Genomic DNA, 17,508 nt, shown 5'->3' on the forward strand with positions numbered 1-17,508 from the left:
CTCTCCCTGGCATTACCCTCTCTCACTTAGGACCTGCCGCGACGCAGGAATGCATTCGGTGGAAAATAAGGAGAAGAAGGTAGCAGCCCAAGAATAGGCAAGAGAATGGGGTGAGAACTCCCCTCCCCCTCCCTATTTAAGGAAGAGGCGCAACAACTGAGGAAAGGTGAAAGGTTGGGACAAAAAACTCTCTTGCTTCCCTTATTCAATGCAGATGGGAAATCAAAGCTGACGGGAACCCAAGGGGACGCGTCGAAACCAATGGGACACGCTCTGGTCGATGAGACGTCGCCTGGTCAAATAGGACATTGCTTGGGAGTGGCCCACCACTAATGCACACCGGGCGTGAGAACCAGGGCACACTCGCATGCAGGTGACTCTCCGCTTCCCCAAGCAAGACCGTGGAATGACCCGACGACGAAACCCCTGTCTAGGGGGGGGGCCAACAGGCCTCCTGGGTCGATCGGATGGCCCAGGCGAAACGACGAACAAACGGTCGTAGAAAGGTAAGCACCTCCATTTTCTTACTTTGCACGTTAATTTCATTACCGAGTTTCCCACCCCGGTAATGGCAGGGGCACAGACACCACTCGGGGGTTGCCGAGAGTGTCTACCTATTTAGACATCCTCTTTGCCTGACCCCTCCTTATGTCTAAAAACCAGAAGCACGGTGTGTGGGTATAAAACTTTGAATACAACTAGGCGAATCGCCAGACCCTATGCCCCGACGGCTATGGTGTTTTTTGTTCACAAGCATAATTGAATTCACAGTTCCTCGCATCGCAAGCTTTAGCTCCCACCTTCTCGAGAAGGGTAAGGAGGGATCCTCCTGCAGAATCTCCTTCGAGGAGAAACTGTCAGGTCACCTAAATTAATCAAACGGCCTAGATCGCCGCCGAGAGACAGAAACGAAAAATGGCAATTCTTATGCAGGTTATACTGACCTCGTCGCAAACGTCAGACCCGAACCCCACACTGACATATTTGGTAAGAGCTTCCTGTCGCTCATGCCACCAGGGTAACATTACCGACCCCCCACTTTTGTTTCAATTAAATTGTACATTGAATCCATACATCCAAATGTTGCATATGCAAATCGTTGCATCTCAATGCTTCATGTCATGTCATAAAGCGACAGTCGCCTCATTCAATATGAGCGGCGACTGACCGAGGTTCGAAGGCCGGCCCACGAAGGGCTCGAGGCTACCTCGCGTCAAACAGAGCTAGGGGAGAAAAACCAAGATGAGCCCCAGCGGCCGTGCCCGACCCCACTCAGAAGCGGACAGGGATATCTCGACCTTTCTCGTTCGATTCTAACCATAAGCCAAACCCACAGAATCTCTGTCGAGGAGAGGCCAATGGGCCACCTAAGCCTATCGAACGGCTTGGGCATCTGCCGGGAGGCGAGTTAAGAAGTAGTGAAATACCACATGAGGGCTCCATCGACCTCGTCAGCGAATGATGGACCTGGATTTCACACGAACGTACCCATTAGCGAGCTCATTGAGCATGACACTCGAGCCGTCGAGGCAAGTGTCGTCAACTTAGCCCCTTCGGTTGCGGAAACCGAGGATGGGGTAACACGTGAAACATAATCGACCCCTAACAGACCCTAACAGACTTGGGGGCTCGAGCCGCTCGATCCATGATCGAGAGACCAAGGTTCAAAGGCTGACCCACGAAGGTCTAAGGCCGTCTCGCGTCCAATAAGAGCCAGGGGAGAAAAACATAGATGAGCCTCAGTGGCCTTTGCCCAACCCGCATTAAGGCAGGAAGGGTCATCTCAACCTTCTAGTTCAATCCAGCCTCTAACCGAGCCCATAGAATCCCCAATAAGGGGGAATCTATTGGAAGACGGGTCAAGGAGCAACAGAACACCACCTGAGGGCTTTGCCAACCCTGTCGCAAAGCAAACGGGATCAGATTCCGTCCGAACATCCCCATTAGCGAGCTCATAAAGCGCGTCGCTCGAGCCATCGAGGCAAGTGATATTGCCTTAACCCCTCCAGTTACGAAAACCACGGACAGGGCGACAATCACAAAATGAGCCGGCCCTTGACCGAATCCCCACCATGCACGGGGGCTCAGGGAAGGACGGGCCAGCGATAAGACCAAATGCACGGTCGCGCAGCGATCGCTAAAATCCTAAGTAAGGGGTACGTGCGAATGCAAGACTAAGTCTGCGACCCTCGCTCCAGTCTCCAGTAACATCCGGTCCTAGTGATCGCAAGGGGTCGGATCTCACTCGGGTGCTGACAAAGGTACGAGTACCTCCTTTCTTTTTTTGAAACAGTCATTACATCAGACCTTTTCCTCGCGCCAAGACTAGCGGCAAGGTTCGGAGGAACAGATAGGTAAGACCGCAAAAGCCCACGCTCAGACGGCTACGGTAATTTCGCTCACCAGCACAATCAAAATTTCCCCTAAACACCTCGGGCCCTACAGTCTTAACGAGCGAAAGGGTCGGATCACATAAATCTTTTTTCTTCGCAAAAAAGGAAAAAGGTAAGATCAAACAAACGAAACGAAATTGCGAAATAAAGTCACGAATCTGTTTTCGGACACAAAAGTACCGACGCTTGTCCACATATTATAGACAAATATTTGTTTCAACTAACTAACTACCCCTCCGAGGGAGAACCATATCTTCAATTTTGCTCGCCAGGCTTTCCGCGAGAGGAGTCACCACCGCTTCTATTTCATCCAGCTCGGAGAGCTCATAGCTAGGCGCGAAACCCAGGCTCATTGCCCTCAAGTTGATGTTATCATCATAATGTGAGCGGGCGATGGCGAAGGCTTGGATAACCCTAGGCGAAAAGCTTCCTTCGCCAGCTAGCGCACCCGCACTTGATATCTACTACACTGGCCACAAGCAAGCTGGTCCCTTCCGCCTGCACCACCCGCAGGCTGTCACAGACAACGCTCAGGCCAACCTTCAAGAGTCCGAGCTCGTTGCTCTCCGCCTGAAGAACACTCCTCGCTTCGGCGAGATCCATGGCAAGTCCGGCAGCGGCGCCCTCGGCCTCAAGCTTCTGAGCCTTCGTGGTATCAAGCTCGGCCTAGAGGGAGCTGATCCTCTGCTGCGCCTCGTCACGCTCCCGCACGGCCTGGTCGCGCTCCCCACAGATCATACCGCGCTCCGAGTGAAGCCTCTCCGAGGTGTGGCGTTGCTCGTCTATGTATATGCAGTGTATGTACTGTAGACCAATAGAGAGAAGGTAGGCAGTCGTTGAGGAAAGCTGGCAACAAATAAATATATAAGTTCTCATGTAATTAGTTGGGGTTTTGTGTCTCGGCCCTGTTCGTTTCGCTAAAAAAGTCGGACTGAAAAGTACTGTTCACTAATTTATTGTAAGAGAAAAATATTATAATAAGCGAGGTGCAGAGATTCTGCGCGTGGTACAGAGATAGATGGTTGCTTTTTCCTTTAAAAATAATTGAAATTATAGGACCGGTTGCTAATGTTTTTAGTAATATAAAATACGTACTTTCTGGGATCCTCATCTCACGTGGTGCAATATATCTACGCCCTGTTCGCTAGAGATCAAATCGATGACAGTTGTTGCGAGGCGTCCGTGGAAGCCAGATCAATAGTTTGAAGGACAGTTTAACACAGCCCGATAAGCAAGAAGAGACAGACGGGTCTAGCAGCAGCAGCGCCCATGCTTTAATTCAAAAGCTTTGTCTGCGGCGTCTGCTACTTTGTCTCGATATCCGTGCAAAACATTGTGCTGTCATAAATGCTCGTTCTCCCTCCGGCAGGCCCTCCGCTCGCTCCTTCGCTACAGAGCAAAGCTGCTGCGGTGCAGAGGGCAGACTACAGAAGCGATTGCAGTGGTGCCCCACCTCACCTGCTGAGGCCGGACCCAACCCAACCGATCAAAAAGCGAGGCATGGCAACCTTTCCCTATGCAAGATCTGGAGTGGTCCATCAGGGCCTCTCGTCTACGGCGCTAAGCTCGGTGTCAGTGTCTATGACATCGAGCTGTCTGTTAAATTAGTGTCACCTCAGTGTCGAGTCTAGAGCTCGGCCTCAAGGACGCTGACATCGAGACGTATTAGCTCGGCGTCAGCATCGATGACGTCGAACTAAGAGTCTAGATTTTGAAATCTTTTCTCTAGAGCTCTATTTATGAGAAACTTAAAAAAAAGCTAAAAAATAAAAAATTCGGGAGGGGAGGCTACTATGATGGGCGACGGCAGTGGAGAAAACTGGAAGAATGAATGTGATATACTAGATGAGAAAGAAAGCAGTGAGGAACATAGAAGACGTGAAGCTCTGCGTCTGCGTCTGCGTTGGGGAATTTTATTTACTTTTTGACAAAGCAGGCAGGGTGTCATGTCAGCTCAGCTGGAGCCAGGAGGAGGAAATCCAAAGAACCATGCACACACACCATGACCATAAGTATGCATCATCTATCTGTCTCCAATGGCTCATGCAAAGGGCGACGCATATCCAAAATCGGTCATGCACAGTGTTTTTACGGAAGAAAACCGTCTCCAACCGAAGACGCACGATGCATTTTGGGTACGAGCCCAACCGGGACGCTTATTTGCGTCGTCTTTCTCCAAGACGCAAAGTCTTCCGCCGCAGGAGCGGTGCGGGCAACTGCTGCTCGGCCCAGAGCCGATCAGTGCTGGGCGCTGCTGGTGTGCTCGGCCAGGAGCCAAATCAACTAGCACACGACGAACAGAGAGCTCGCACGCGAAGAACAAAAAAGGAGCGGCCAAGAAAATCGATGAAATCCAACTCAAATCTTCATGGATCGCTCCCAAACTTTGCACAGCGATTCGCAATGAAGATAAAAAGCTACTCCTAGGAGATCATTGCTCAATTTAAACTGTAACTCTATAAATCGAAGAAATTCGAGCAAGAACGAGTTTTTCCCCCAAAATGAAGATCGGCTTGGATCTTGATGCACGAGTGGAATTGATTCAAACCACTTGGTAGGATTGTTCAACACTCGTCGAAGCATCAATCTGACTAAACAAATCTCACAGCAAAATTCAAATCGAGCATGAATCAAGAAGGGGAAAGAAACGGGAACCAAAAACACAGTGAAGAACAACCGGATCTGGATCCGCGCCGGCGCACAGCAAGCACTGCATCGTCGACCACGACATCGGCTGGTGAGTGATGTGCTGGTTGATTGATCTCTTTCTCTTCGATTCTCACGCAAGCTAGATAGCTAGCTGTTGGATCTTGCAGTCAGATGGACTGCGAAGCACCTGCTATTGTTTTTCAGTTGGATGGCATGCAGGAGTTATGTCTTTGTTGAACTGCAGGCTGAGGCAAAGGGGGAGGGGCCACCGGCGTGCCACCCGCGAGGGCAGCGGACTCGTCGGAGATTGGGACAGGGGCGATGAAGTCGGGGCTCGCGTATGCGTGGGCTGTTGGAAAAGAGAAGTTTTGGGTCACGCACCCATTTCCTGTAGGCTACCCAATCCACCGAATGCGTGCCGTGTATGGGTTCTGATCGTTGGAGACTTAGGCCTTGTTTAGATCACCTCCAAATTCTAAGTTTTTTCACTCTCTCTCCATCACATCAATTTTTAGCCGTTTGCATGGAGCACTAAATGTAGTTAAAAAAAATAACTAATTGCACAGTTTAGTTGAAAATTACGAGATGAATCTTTTGAGCTTAGTTGGTCCACGATTGGACAATATTTACCAAATAAGACGAAAATGCTACTATTCATCAGGTTGCAATTTTTTGCAATCTAAACATGGCCTTACAGAAAATAAGTAGGTATTGTGAATTACTACCTCTGTTCCCAGAAGGATGTAACTATAGTATGCGTGCCAGTTTAAGCGCTTCACAATTGATCAAATTTCTAGTAAATAGTATTCATATTTATGGCACCAAATCAATTTATTATGAAAATACATTTTGTAACTAATCTAATGGTATTTATTTGATATTATAAATATTTATACATTTTTATCTATAATTAGTCAAACTTGATATATACTAAAATATAACACTATTTCAGAATTATATTCTTTTTTTTGGACGAATGCAGTACTTTACTTGTACAGTAACCAAAGAAACGAGGGATGTATCCACTTTGGCTGGCTGGGACAAGACAACACATGGTCTCTCGAATTTCCCGTTAACTAAGCTCGCTCGCTCATATTAGGGGGTGTTTGGATCCTCCTACTAAAATTTAGGAGGTATGTCGGGAGAATGTTGTATGGGGTGTTCGGATACTAATAAAAAAAACAAATTACATAATCCGTCAGTACTCCACGAGACGAATTTTTTAAGCCTAATTAATCCGTTATTAGCATATGTTTACTGTAGCAAAACATTGTCAAATCATAGACTAATTAGGCTTAAAAGATTCGTCTCGCAAATTAGTCGCAAACTATATAATTAGTTTCGTAATTAGTCTATATTTAATACTCCATACATGTGTCTAAACATCCGATGGGACAGCGACTAAAATTTAGGAGGAGCAACCCAACACCCCCTTAGTAACAATGTGACACTTGATTGATGCGGCTGGCACGGGTGGGAATCGATGTAGACATACTTGCTCCCTCCGTCCAGAAAAGAATGTAATTATGGGATTTGTGTTGGTCAAATTAGCTCACCTTTGACTAAGTTTATAGTAAATAGTAGTAGTATTTATGTCTCTAAATAGATTTATTATAAAAATATATTTTATAACTAATCTAATAGTACTTATTTTGTATCAAGAATGTTAGTATTTATTTATATAATTTTAGTCAAAGTTCAACCTGTTTGATTTCTCGGAAAGCGAGAATTGTATTCTTTTGTGGACGGAGAGAATACATCTTTGGCGAGGTTGATGAGGCATATAGATATTCGGCGGACGGCGGTGCCGGTGCTGAGAGATGTCTGACACAGATGGCCGACGGTGTGGAAGAGTCAAGAGATGCTGCTGCTTGTATGCCGTCGCCGCAGGCCCTAGGGCTGGGGCCGAGATGAGATGAGGGCAATCTCTCTATCTGCATGCCGCCCTCCCGGGTGCGGAAACAGAACTTTTGATAGGGGGGTCGGACAATATGATGACACGTTCTAAATATGATAAATCTATACAACTTAGTGTATATCTTAATAGCTTTTAAATATTTTTACATATATATTTAGTACTCACAAGAAAACACAATATTATCATAAAAGAGTGAAATAATAATTTTTTGCTATGTAATTGATTTTTTATAGGTATTAAAAAATTCAGTGTGGTTTGTATTTGCATCAGACTTGATTCATGCTACAACACTAGGTAGTAAACACGCGCACATGATTTGGATCATCTGTATCAACCAGTAATTTTTGTTAACATTAATCGTAGTAGTAATAATAATTTAAATTTTACATTTAAAATACTACTACTACTACCAGTTATTAAGTTAAGTGGGCCTGAAAGAAAAGAAAAGAATGGAGCCCCATCAACGATATGGATAATTCAAGCATGGTGATAACACACACGCATGTGTCGTGTCCTCCTCCAGAGTTCTTCTATCTAAAGGAAAATTAAAGAATTTGAGTATCAACTCTGAACCCAACCCAAGCTTTATTCAGATTCATTCCTGCGGAATAAGCTACAAGCAGTAGCAAAATCATCTCCAGAATTCCACAAGTAACAAACAGTCCATTGCCCTGTTCGTTTCGCTGAAATTTGATTTATGCTGATTTGTTGTAAGAGGAAAACATTGTTCATTCGCTGAAAAGTATTTCAGAGTTTAAGAGGACTTGCTCAGTCGATCTGCTCCTTTCCATACAGCTTTTTATAGACAAAATCAGTACATACATACACATTGATTGATGTACGCAAGAACTGAAGGTGGGCGTAAGGCAGGAATATAATGGGTGCACTCTAGTGATCTAGTCTATACCATACATACACACACACTATTGCTAACTCATACTACATAGTGCTAGCTTGATTTCCCTGTAATAAACACACTCACACAAGTAGATGTAGAAGAAGAAGAACACTGTGCCTGACTGTCTGAATCTGAATGTTTTTTGTGCAGGCAGGCCGCTAGCTAGACAAAATCGAAGCGCATGAGGAGCCTGACAGACTTGTACCTGTTGCCCTTGCGGTCGTGCAGGGGCACAGCACGGATGCCCTGCTTCAGCTCCCAAACCGGCAGGCACGTCTGCCCCCCAAAGTCGTGCTTCTCCGATATGTCGTACTCCTGCACCTCTATCCTCAGGAGGGCCAGCTCCGGCACCCTCAGAGGGAATGTGAACTCCTCGTCCCACACTGGCACCCACTGGTCTTCGATCACCCTTGTCGTCTTCATCACAGTGTCTGCCGTCACTCCAGCGATCCCTACCTGTACGCTTTCAGAGAGCATGTCGATTGAGAACCACTAGTTACAACTTCATCCCAGCATGTCATTTTCATGTCACTACTATTAACCCAAATGAACATCTTCGTGCCTTACCCTGGTATAGAAATCTGGAGGTGAAAAGGCATCGAAATGAGTCTTGCTGAAATCCATGCGCCATCCATCTCCCATATATACCTTTACCTGCTTGGACAACACAACAAATTTAGGTATATGCTGTTCTAGCTCGATTGGAACATTTTTTTTTAGCAAACTCAGTTGTCAAAGTCTGGGAAACATACACCTACCTTGAGAGTTTTCTTCACTGGCAAACTACCTTTGGGGTCGAATACTTCCCCATTTGGACCTGTCCTTAGCAAGAAGTCAGGTTTTTTAACATACCCACAGCCCCCATTGGCTCTGAAAAATCCTTGCATCAACCGGAGGGCTTTATCATGCCCCTGAAAAATGAAAGCCCAACGTATTATGCTTTAATGCTCTAGGCAGTCACACATATTAATACTATGCGAGTATAAAAGCACGAAGAAAGTGGAAATTAGTGGCTCACAGAGCAGTTAAGAACTGAAACCTCACCTGCATGTTGAATGCAACCATCTGAGCACCATGAGTCCAGGCATTCATTGGATTATAGTTTGAAGAATTAACTCTCATGCCCTTTGGATACACACGGAGTATATTATTCTGGGTGAACCTGAACAGAATTCAAATTTTCCTCAGCAAGTGTATGACTATGGTAACTACCTTGAAGAGATGCAATCTTATACTGGTTAATGTTGATAGTTTCAGGAATAAATAATTTTATATTTTCAACTAACAGATAGCATGTGTTGCCTATCTTTTGTACGGAGCTATGGAATTCAGCCTTTTATTGAATTATCATGTGTGTCCTGTAACCTTGGCAACACTGGCAGTTCCTTTTTTTTCCCCATTTTTTCACATTACATAATGTAAGACTACAATATAAACCTGCTGAACCCCTATGGACTAAAAGAGAGGAATAGATTCAATGGCATAAGCAACAAGACATTGAGATTATAAAACCCACAACAGCGATCTTATAACAACTCAATACCAAATCTTCTAGTATTCTTGTGCACTGAAATGAATCACACAAATTACCTTATGACTTCAGCCCCATGAGAAGTTGTTGCTTTAGCTAACTGTGTCTCACTCAAAGAAAGCCGCCTGACTTTTTCTGGATCCACCTTTAGGGCATCCCGCAAATGGCCTTTTGGTTTGCCAGCTTGGATGGTGATCAGTTTCCTATACTCACAGGCAGTGTCCTGCTGAAATTTGGGATCATCCTCGTCGGAATCTTCCTCATCCAGTTCATCCTGTTTATGGAAATAAGTTTATCTCATTTGCGTTAAATCATGGGTGCGTGTCTAGACAAGACAGTGATATTGCAGACCTTTCCATCAGATTCATCGGCATTTGAATCTATTCTTCTTAGGCTTCCTGTGTCTACAGCTAGATTTCCACTGCCATTTTGGTTATCAGCATTTGAATCTATTCTTCTTAGGCTTCCTGTGTCTGGCAAATCAGCTATGTTTCCACTGCCATTTTGGTTATCCTCAACTTTGAGGAACTCCTTGTACTCTTGTGGGGGTTTAGTCGAGATGATTATTCTCCTCATCAGAGCTGCTGGAGAGGGGAACTCTTTCATTGGGTCTGAACTAGGTATGAAGAGTAGATCTCTGAATGTTTCAGTGAGCATCTGTGATAACTTAAAGTCAGAATTGAGGTTTTAAACAGGACAAGTGCAAGGAGTTGATATACTAAGCAAACTTTACCTTAGCTACTTTGGCTTGGAGATCTGGTGTAAGGTGATCCTCAAGAGTGATAACAAGCGGATATGTTGATGCACAAAAGGCATATTCTTTAATGGACTTCAAGCACCTGATCATTTCTACCGGCGCAGTCAATGTCCTTTAAAATGCCAAGAAAAAACAAGAGTGGGGGAGTTAATTTTTGCAAAGCCAGAGAGAACAAAAAGGATGGTTGCAAATTCAAGCAGCATGGATTACTTATAACAAACTGGCTTATATAAATATAGAACTACGGTGCTGGTTCAGAGGAAATTATACTTCTTGCTACACTGTAATGTGTAGGGAAAAAGAACTAAATTTATCCTTTGGCTTGAAGAAATGGTGATACTTGTTATGCCATGCTACAAACTATGCACAATATGTGATTTCTTTTCAAGTGTCCCGTAATGCCATCTTGTGTGGGGGTTTTGAGAACTGGGAACATTGCAGCCATAATGCCATACTCACACATATGCAGTTGTTTTTATACGCAGATGTTGCAGTAAATCCATGGGAATAAAATAGTGAATGTGTTTTGAAAACAGAATGCATACCCGCCATGAAGAATATCGACATTTGTCTTTGAAGAATTTGGCCACATATCAAGTTCAATGACTCTAACACCTCTCTGCAATGCTTGTATAATTGGGATGTCGCTGGAGTCACTATTGAGCTGGTTCCCAGTTAGGTAGGAATTATGTCCGGTGAATACGAAATAATGAGAGAATGGGGCAGACATGTCCTGGTGAACCTGAACAAAGAATTTAGGTAATGGTGAGACAAGAGGCAAAAAACAATTTATTTATTGGTATTGATGAACAATATTTTGCATTTCTTTTGTACAAGAGGCTAAAGCACACCACATTCACAAACAGTGCAAAGAGTTATGGTTTAGGAGCTTTGAAATGAATTTAATAATTGATAGTAGTAGTAAGTAATCCAAAGGCGCATCTTTTGTACCATTTTGAGAAGAAGACTGTTGGCATTCTACTCGGCTATCTATTACTAGTATTTGGTGGCTGCAATGTGAAGGCAGAGTACAACAAATAGTAGGAAATGCAGCAGTAGCGTCCAAAATTGAATTGGATAGCAGCACCCTACAGAGAGAGGAGGAGAGTGACAGGCAATGACCGGTGTTGGAGAAAAAGACAGGCAATGACTGAATGAAGCATTGAAGCATGTTCGGGGAACTGAATGAAGCTCCCATGTCCTCCGACAATTCCATGGATTGAAAGACAGAGACAGGTAAAATTGGAATTTTTTTTTCTCCTCTATTAAAATATTTGCCTGGCAGAAGTTCTGCCGGCAATCTTCGAAAAAAATTGGAATCTTTTTGAGGTGGGTGGGAGGGGGGAGTTGACAGTTGACCTCGGGACAAGGTACTGCAATTGCAGTCAACCATTAGTGTTGTAAGACTGTTAATCGTAGCTTAACAGCAGACAGAAATGGAATCATGAGCATGGAGATGGAGGTAGCTATCAATCATGTAGCAGGCAATCAATCAGCATCGATGATGATTGATAAAAATGGAGGTACAGTATTAAGTAAGCAGTGATTAGTCGTGGGATTTGGTAGAGAGGAGGGAGAGGCAGGCGCCAGGCAAGAGGCAACCAACCTGGTGAGCCATGGGCGGGTTGAGTTCCGGCGAGAAGAGGAAGGCGAAGAAGTCGTCGAGCGTGGGCATCGCCGGCGCCGGCGACCTGGTGACGAGGCGGGCGATGCCATGTCCCCCCGAGGCGGCGGTGAGCAGGGCGTGGATGCGGTCGACGTCGGCGGGGTACTCGGCCTGCGCCTGGGAGAGGAAGCGGCGGAGGGCGTGGACGTCGGAGTTGAAGGAGAGGTAGGCGGCGCGGACGTCGGGCGGCTGCTGGGCGTCGGGGGATCGGAACTTGCGCGTGAAGCACAAGCAGTACTTGTACTTGTAGCTGCCCATGGGTGATGGAGGATGGAGGACGGATCCTCTGTTCCTTCCTCCTCTGCTGGTAGTCGTAGTAGTACGGTGGTGATTGTTGAGCGAGCTGGGTTGCTCCGAATCTGATCTGCCTGACGACGCGTGAAAAGCTTTATTAGGCGGCGCTGGTGGAGGCCGCGTTGGGCGTTACCTTGACTTGACGAAGAGATTCGGGGGAAGTAATGATGGAATAGAATCACAATTCACAACTGGGAGGAAGGATGGAAGGAAGAGGAAGAAGGGAATGGGGATGGAGGCGAGGAGACAGACAGACACAGGAGATGGGACTCCACTTCCTGACCTGTTCTTGTCCCTTAATTATGTAAATATAATAATTGATAGCGATTACCCTGCTCCTGTGCTATGCAAACCACATGGAAAATGAGAGAAAATGAACGAAGACGAAGAAGCAGCAGTGCAGAGGCACCATTTGAAAAGGCGGGGACCGGGGAGGTTCTTTTCCATAAAACTCCTAGTTACTATCAAAGATGAACTATTCCTATCCCTATCTACGAGTAGGGCGCGCACAGCACAAAAAGTTTTTTTTTTGGTTCCCATCAAACTACTACTTTGCCTGTTGAATGGTTAATTGTTGGTCCTTGTACTTATCATCAACATGGTTCTTTTCTCAATTTATCTATATATACTCCATACCGAAAAAACTTTTTATCTTCCCTCAACTCTAACGATGAGTTAGAGCAACTCCACCCAAATCAGGGCCCCTGCTTTTGATTTGGGTGCCCCCCTATTTTTGTTGGCCCAGATTTTTATTTTCACTCCAACATCAGTCCCCAAATTTAGGCCCCAAATCCATTCAGATGGACAATGACAAAAGGGGCCCACTCATCATTCTCTGTCCTCTGAGCTATACGATTGGGGAAGAGAGAAAGAGGGGAAGCGGCGCTGGAGCTCGTCGCGCGGCGTCGGGAAAGCGGATCCGCTCCTCCTCCAAAGGCGTCGGGTCCTCGCGAGGAAGGTTGCACGGCGGCCTGTGGGTGCGGCTTCCTCGTTCGTCGTGACGCCGCGGGGAAGAGGCGCCACGGTCGGTGGCGCGGCTTCCTCGTTCGCCGCGACGCCTCGGGGAAGGGGTGCGGCAGCCGGTGCCGTCGGTGTCCACATCGGAGTCGAGTCTCGGCGGCGGTGGCTGTTGCGGGCCGCGCTCGCCTCGCCGTTGGAGCCGTTGGGAAGTCGCGCCGTTTGACTCACCATCGGGATGTCGCGCACGGGGAGAAGGTGCATCACGCTGGGGGCGGAGGTGCGACACCGGCGTGGGTTCCATAGGAGCGCGGGTCAAAAAAGACCGCAACAGCTGGACGGGGGCTCGGGGATGAGCCCCCAGGAATTGGGTTCCTGGGGAGGATTTGGGTGTCCACCCCAAATATGGGGTTCTAGTAAAAGCCCTGTTGGAGCTGCGTTTTTTTTTTTTACTTAGGTATCTGTATTTAGCTATGAGGGTTTAAGTATGGCCCTGCTGAAGTTGATCTTATGGAAGAAGAAACAACTCGTGTACGTAGTCGTAGTGTACCATAAATGTATGTTCCTTCCCTTGAAAAGTTTTCTACAATGTTCCGTCCCTGTGACGACTGTTCGGTTCATTATCCTCCTATTGCGTTGGACGCCAAAATCAAGGGTAATAATTGGAAATCGAGTCCTTGACACACAGGGCATATATGAAATTAAGTCATGAAACCCAAGACAATCCACGTTACTAATATCTATTCATTCATGGCACTTTATTAGTTGTTTTAAGTAAAGAAATGCAATAACTAGACTCATTAAGTATGTGCATATACGCTAGTAATATAATATTTTTTTACAATTGAAAGCTTGGCTGAGTTAAGAACATAGAGGAGTTGAGCGGCTCCACGCCTCCACCTGGGTGATTTTCCATTCACTCATGGCGCTTCACTCGTAGTGTTAATTAAAGGAGCCCTTTTACGGTACTTGAAATTGCCTCGCGTTGCCTCCCATTGTCTCTATAAAATATCAATTATCATCATAAAGGGTATGTTGGTCATTTCACGTGCATATCACTACTCGCCGCGCCCCCTCCCCGATCCACGCCCGACGCCGTCGTCCCGACTCGCCCTCGCACTCGGCATCGCCCAGTCCCGACCCTGCACAGCCGCCACCGCCGCTGCCGCCCTCGAACGTCGCTGCGCCGGCCTGCCATCGCCCGCACTGCCCTGCTCTTACCTTAGCGACCGCTGCCCTGCTCTCTCCCTCCCTCTAGCCGCCGCCGGAGCCTCGTCGCGACGGCGGCCCATCCGCGCCGCTACCCCCGCCCCCAGCGCGAGGGCCGCGGTGGTCGCCTCCGTCGCCGCCTTCGTCGAGTCCGCTGGATTCCCGCGCGCCCTCGCCGCCCTCCAGTCCGAGACCAGCCTCGAGGTACCAACTCCCCTGTAATCCGATCACATGATTACATCACTCTGTTTCTGGTGTTCAGAATAGATTTTAAGGTTCCGTTCCGTGATGCTCTGTTTTCTTTCTGTGCTACTATGAGCGTTTCTGGTTTCTCCACCGTGGTCGATGGTACAGTAATCATCAATTATCATTTTTTAGTGTGGTATATATTGTTCTTGCAATTTTCGATGTCTGCCTGCTGATTCGTGCTCATTACATATATTAGACTACTATGTATAGTTTTCTGTTTATGATAAATCATTACATAGATTAGACTACTATGTATAGTTTTCTGTTTATGATGAATCCTTCATATAATTATTTCCCCTATATCACCATAATTATATCACTGCTGATAGCTTATTCCACAGTGACGAGATGAGGCCTAGTCATTGTGCTGAAAACCAGGAAGAAGCGATGCAACAAACCCTACAACAACCAGCTGGACCTCTTTCAAGACACCTCCAAGCCAATTGCGCTGATTTCCTTCTACCTCTGCCTCTTGCGGATTCTCGTTACCAGTTGCAGCATCTTGTTCATGGTTCTCAGCAGCTTGGTCAGGGTTTGCAGGCCCTGCAAGATTTTCCACAACAGCAGAAGCGCTTAGTCATTAGATACTAGCAAACTGTGCATTAACACTTCCTTAGAAAAAGAGAAATATGAATCATTATTGGTACTTGTAGTCAAATCAAAAGCAACAAACAACTTGACTGTTAAAGCATGAAACACCATTCCATCAAAATAGGAATCAACATGAGACATTAGACAGCTGTAACATGTCTCATTTGTTGGTGCTAATCGTGGCCATTTACAATTTTATTTCATGCAAGGGCTACTGCTGTTTATATGAACCTCCCATTGAAGAGCAGATGGTAGTGAAAAGGAAAGTTACAATATTATGGTGAGACTAAAATATACTAAAAAGTGAAATTGGTGTTGCAATATGATGAACAATCATGCATAGAGCACAAACAATACAAAGAGCAGTATATGGAAGCTACCTTTGGGCTGCTCATTGCCATCATTCTGGGCAGGCAGAGGAGCACGGTTCTCAACCCGAGCAGGGGCCTGTGGTGGACGAGCAGCTGCACCTCCCGCCCGCTGAAGCCATCTTACAAAAGGTGTAATAGCTCCGGTTTGATATCTACAGGATACAGAACCACGAGGTTATCTAGTAGCACCATATATAGGCTATACAAGTAATGAAGAGTAAACTGTGAAATAGCATTAAGTATATTGGAGATGATTTGAGCAAAGTACTCACAAGTAAATCAATGAGGCAAACAGTATGAGAAGAAACAACCTTTGTTTCGAGCCTTCCTGGCTAAAGAGAAACACCACTGCGGTTAGTTTGATGATCAAGGCCAAGTCAAGCTGAAAAGCAAAGTGAAACCTCCTCACAACAACTTGTCTTTGATGTCCATTTTGCTGCCTAGCATCCTGTACATTCTCTTCACCAGTAGGACCACCGACGCTTTCCCTTCAAGCACAAAAGAGCAGATATAGCCAAGCAATTGGACAGTTCAAAACTTCATAATGCTTTGAACTGGTCCCAAGTATCCCCACTCCCCAATGACCAAACCAGAATAAAATGGAATGCCATAGCCCATAGTAGCAAACTACATTTGGCTTCATCATTCTTGCAACAAAAGTTGTTTCTTTTTTAAACTGATCAAAATTTGTAACCAAGTTTTACATGTTAGCTGTAGTTCCATTCTATCTTCCAGCATGGCAGCAACAAAAACAACACTTGGGCAACATTCAAGTAAAAGTTAAAGGTGTTTGTGTTGTGGTATTCTCAATCAAATTAGTCATTACTAACTAGTCAGTTATAGCAAAAGTCCCTGCTGTCATAATGATGGAAATTGTATTATTATTTCAGGACTGAAGTCTATAAGATAAAAGTTCCAGAGTGATCCAACCCTTCACATTCTTGAAACTAATTTTAGCCATTAGGAAAAAGATCAGACAACCCAAGGGGTCAATATGGAATGGCATAAATTTACATTCGGTCTGAGCTGAATATCTACATTGAATGTTGAGCACAAAGTATGAGCAGCAAATTCCAAATCAAAGCAAGTATTTTTCACTATATAAATTACCTTTGATGAAATTGTAGGAAGCATAGCGTTCCTCTCTCGCACTAATGTGTTGAATGACATGTCAATCCTGCCCAATGTTACAAATGCTCCAACCAAGCCACCAGAAATTCTGCAAACTATGAAAGTCAAAGTTGAACCGGCTGACAGAACTATAGTTGTATCAGTAGCTCTTCATACTTCTTTTCACAAAACTCAAAATTACACATGATGGCTGTGTCAAACTAAAAACCTAAGTCCAAGAACATTTAATTCAAGCTCATATCTGCAAATGAGATTTGTCAATAAATAATTCACTAACTAAAGAGAGCATACTTGACAGTTTCTAACCTAGTATACGAAAACCATCAATCCTGTAAGACCATACCCCTTTTGCCAATTGGAAACAAGCACTGTATGCTATGATGAACACACAATTGCAAGTGATTTGTATGAACTACTCTAGTAGTTACGATATTCTCTGAACTAAGAATCAAAAGACATGAACTTGCAGCAGCGAGAAACCAACCTGGGTAACGCCTACGCTAGGTAAAGTGCGTGAGAAGCGCGCAATGAGGTCAGCCACGAGGGGCGCGCCGCCGCAGTTCACCGCCAAGAGCGTGGCCACGTGGGCGGCAGCGCCCGCGTCCGCTTCCTCGGCGGTGCGCACGATGGCCAGCAGCGCCGCCGCGAGGCGCGTGACGCCGAACCTGCCCATCGCAGATAGCACCGCGCGCGGTGTCGAACCTACCCCTGGTCGTGTGCAGCACGCCAGCACTAGTGTCGGTGTCGGCGCCGGCGCCTCCTCCTCATGGCGTGCTTGGATCTAGGTTTCATGGCCCCCATCCTCACCTGCCTCCTCTTGCTCCACCATGGACGAACGTCGAGAACGGCGCCCGAGCGGAGTACGGCGAGGAGGAGGGCGACGCCCGAGCGGAT

The 17,508-nt window shown here is 46.0% G+C and overlaps 2 protein-coding genes across 3 annotated transcripts; both read right to left on the minus strand.

The window, feature by feature from the left end:
• Positions 1-7,648: 7,648 nt before the first annotated feature.
• LOC136504561 (phosphoinositide phospholipase C 2-like) lies at positions 7,649-12,458 on the minus strand. Of its 2 annotated transcripts, none has more exons than XM_066499500.1 (9): positions 11,753-12,458; positions 10,692-10,888; positions 10,123-10,258; positions 9,741-10,046; positions 9,449-9,663; positions 8,903-9,020; positions 8,617-8,769; positions 8,426-8,512; positions 7,649-8,321 (listed from the first exon to the last, which is right to left on the minus strand). In XM_066499500.1, exons 1-9 carry the CDS (start codon positions 12,068-12,070, stop codon positions 7,890-7,892), a joined length of 1,962 nt encoding a protein of 653 aa, XP_066355597.1. In that variant the 5' UTR covers positions 12,071-12,458; the 3' UTR covers positions 7,649-7,889. The 2 variants fall into 2 exon arrangements, with proteins under 2 accessions (XP_066355597.1, XP_066355598.1); XM_066499501.1 differs by having other exon boundaries at positions 7,651-8,314; positions 11,753-12,453.
• A 2,350-nt stretch (positions 12,459-14,808) lies between these two features.
• On the minus strand, positions 14,809-17,287 carry LOC136502966 (uncharacterized). Its single transcript, XM_066498203.1, has 8 exons — positions 17,099-17,287; positions 16,958-16,989; positions 16,823-16,855; positions 16,594-16,702; positions 16,498-16,517; positions 15,756-15,971; positions 15,493-15,635; positions 14,809-15,064 (listed from the first exon to the last, which is right to left on the minus strand). The coding sequence occupies exons 1-8, from the start codon at positions 17,285-17,287 to the stop codon at positions 14,877-14,879; spliced, it is 930 nt and encodes a 309-aa protein (XP_066354300.1). The 3' UTR covers positions 14,809-14,876.
• Positions 17,288-17,508: the final 221 nt, after the last annotated feature.

Source organism: Miscanthus floridulus, chromosome 14, assembly GCF_019320115.1.
Source record: "Miscanthus floridulus cultivar M001 chromosome 14, ASM1932011v1, whole genome shotgun sequence".
NCBI lineage: Eukaryota > Viridiplantae > Streptophyta > Magnoliopsida > Poales > Poaceae > Miscanthus > Miscanthus floridulus.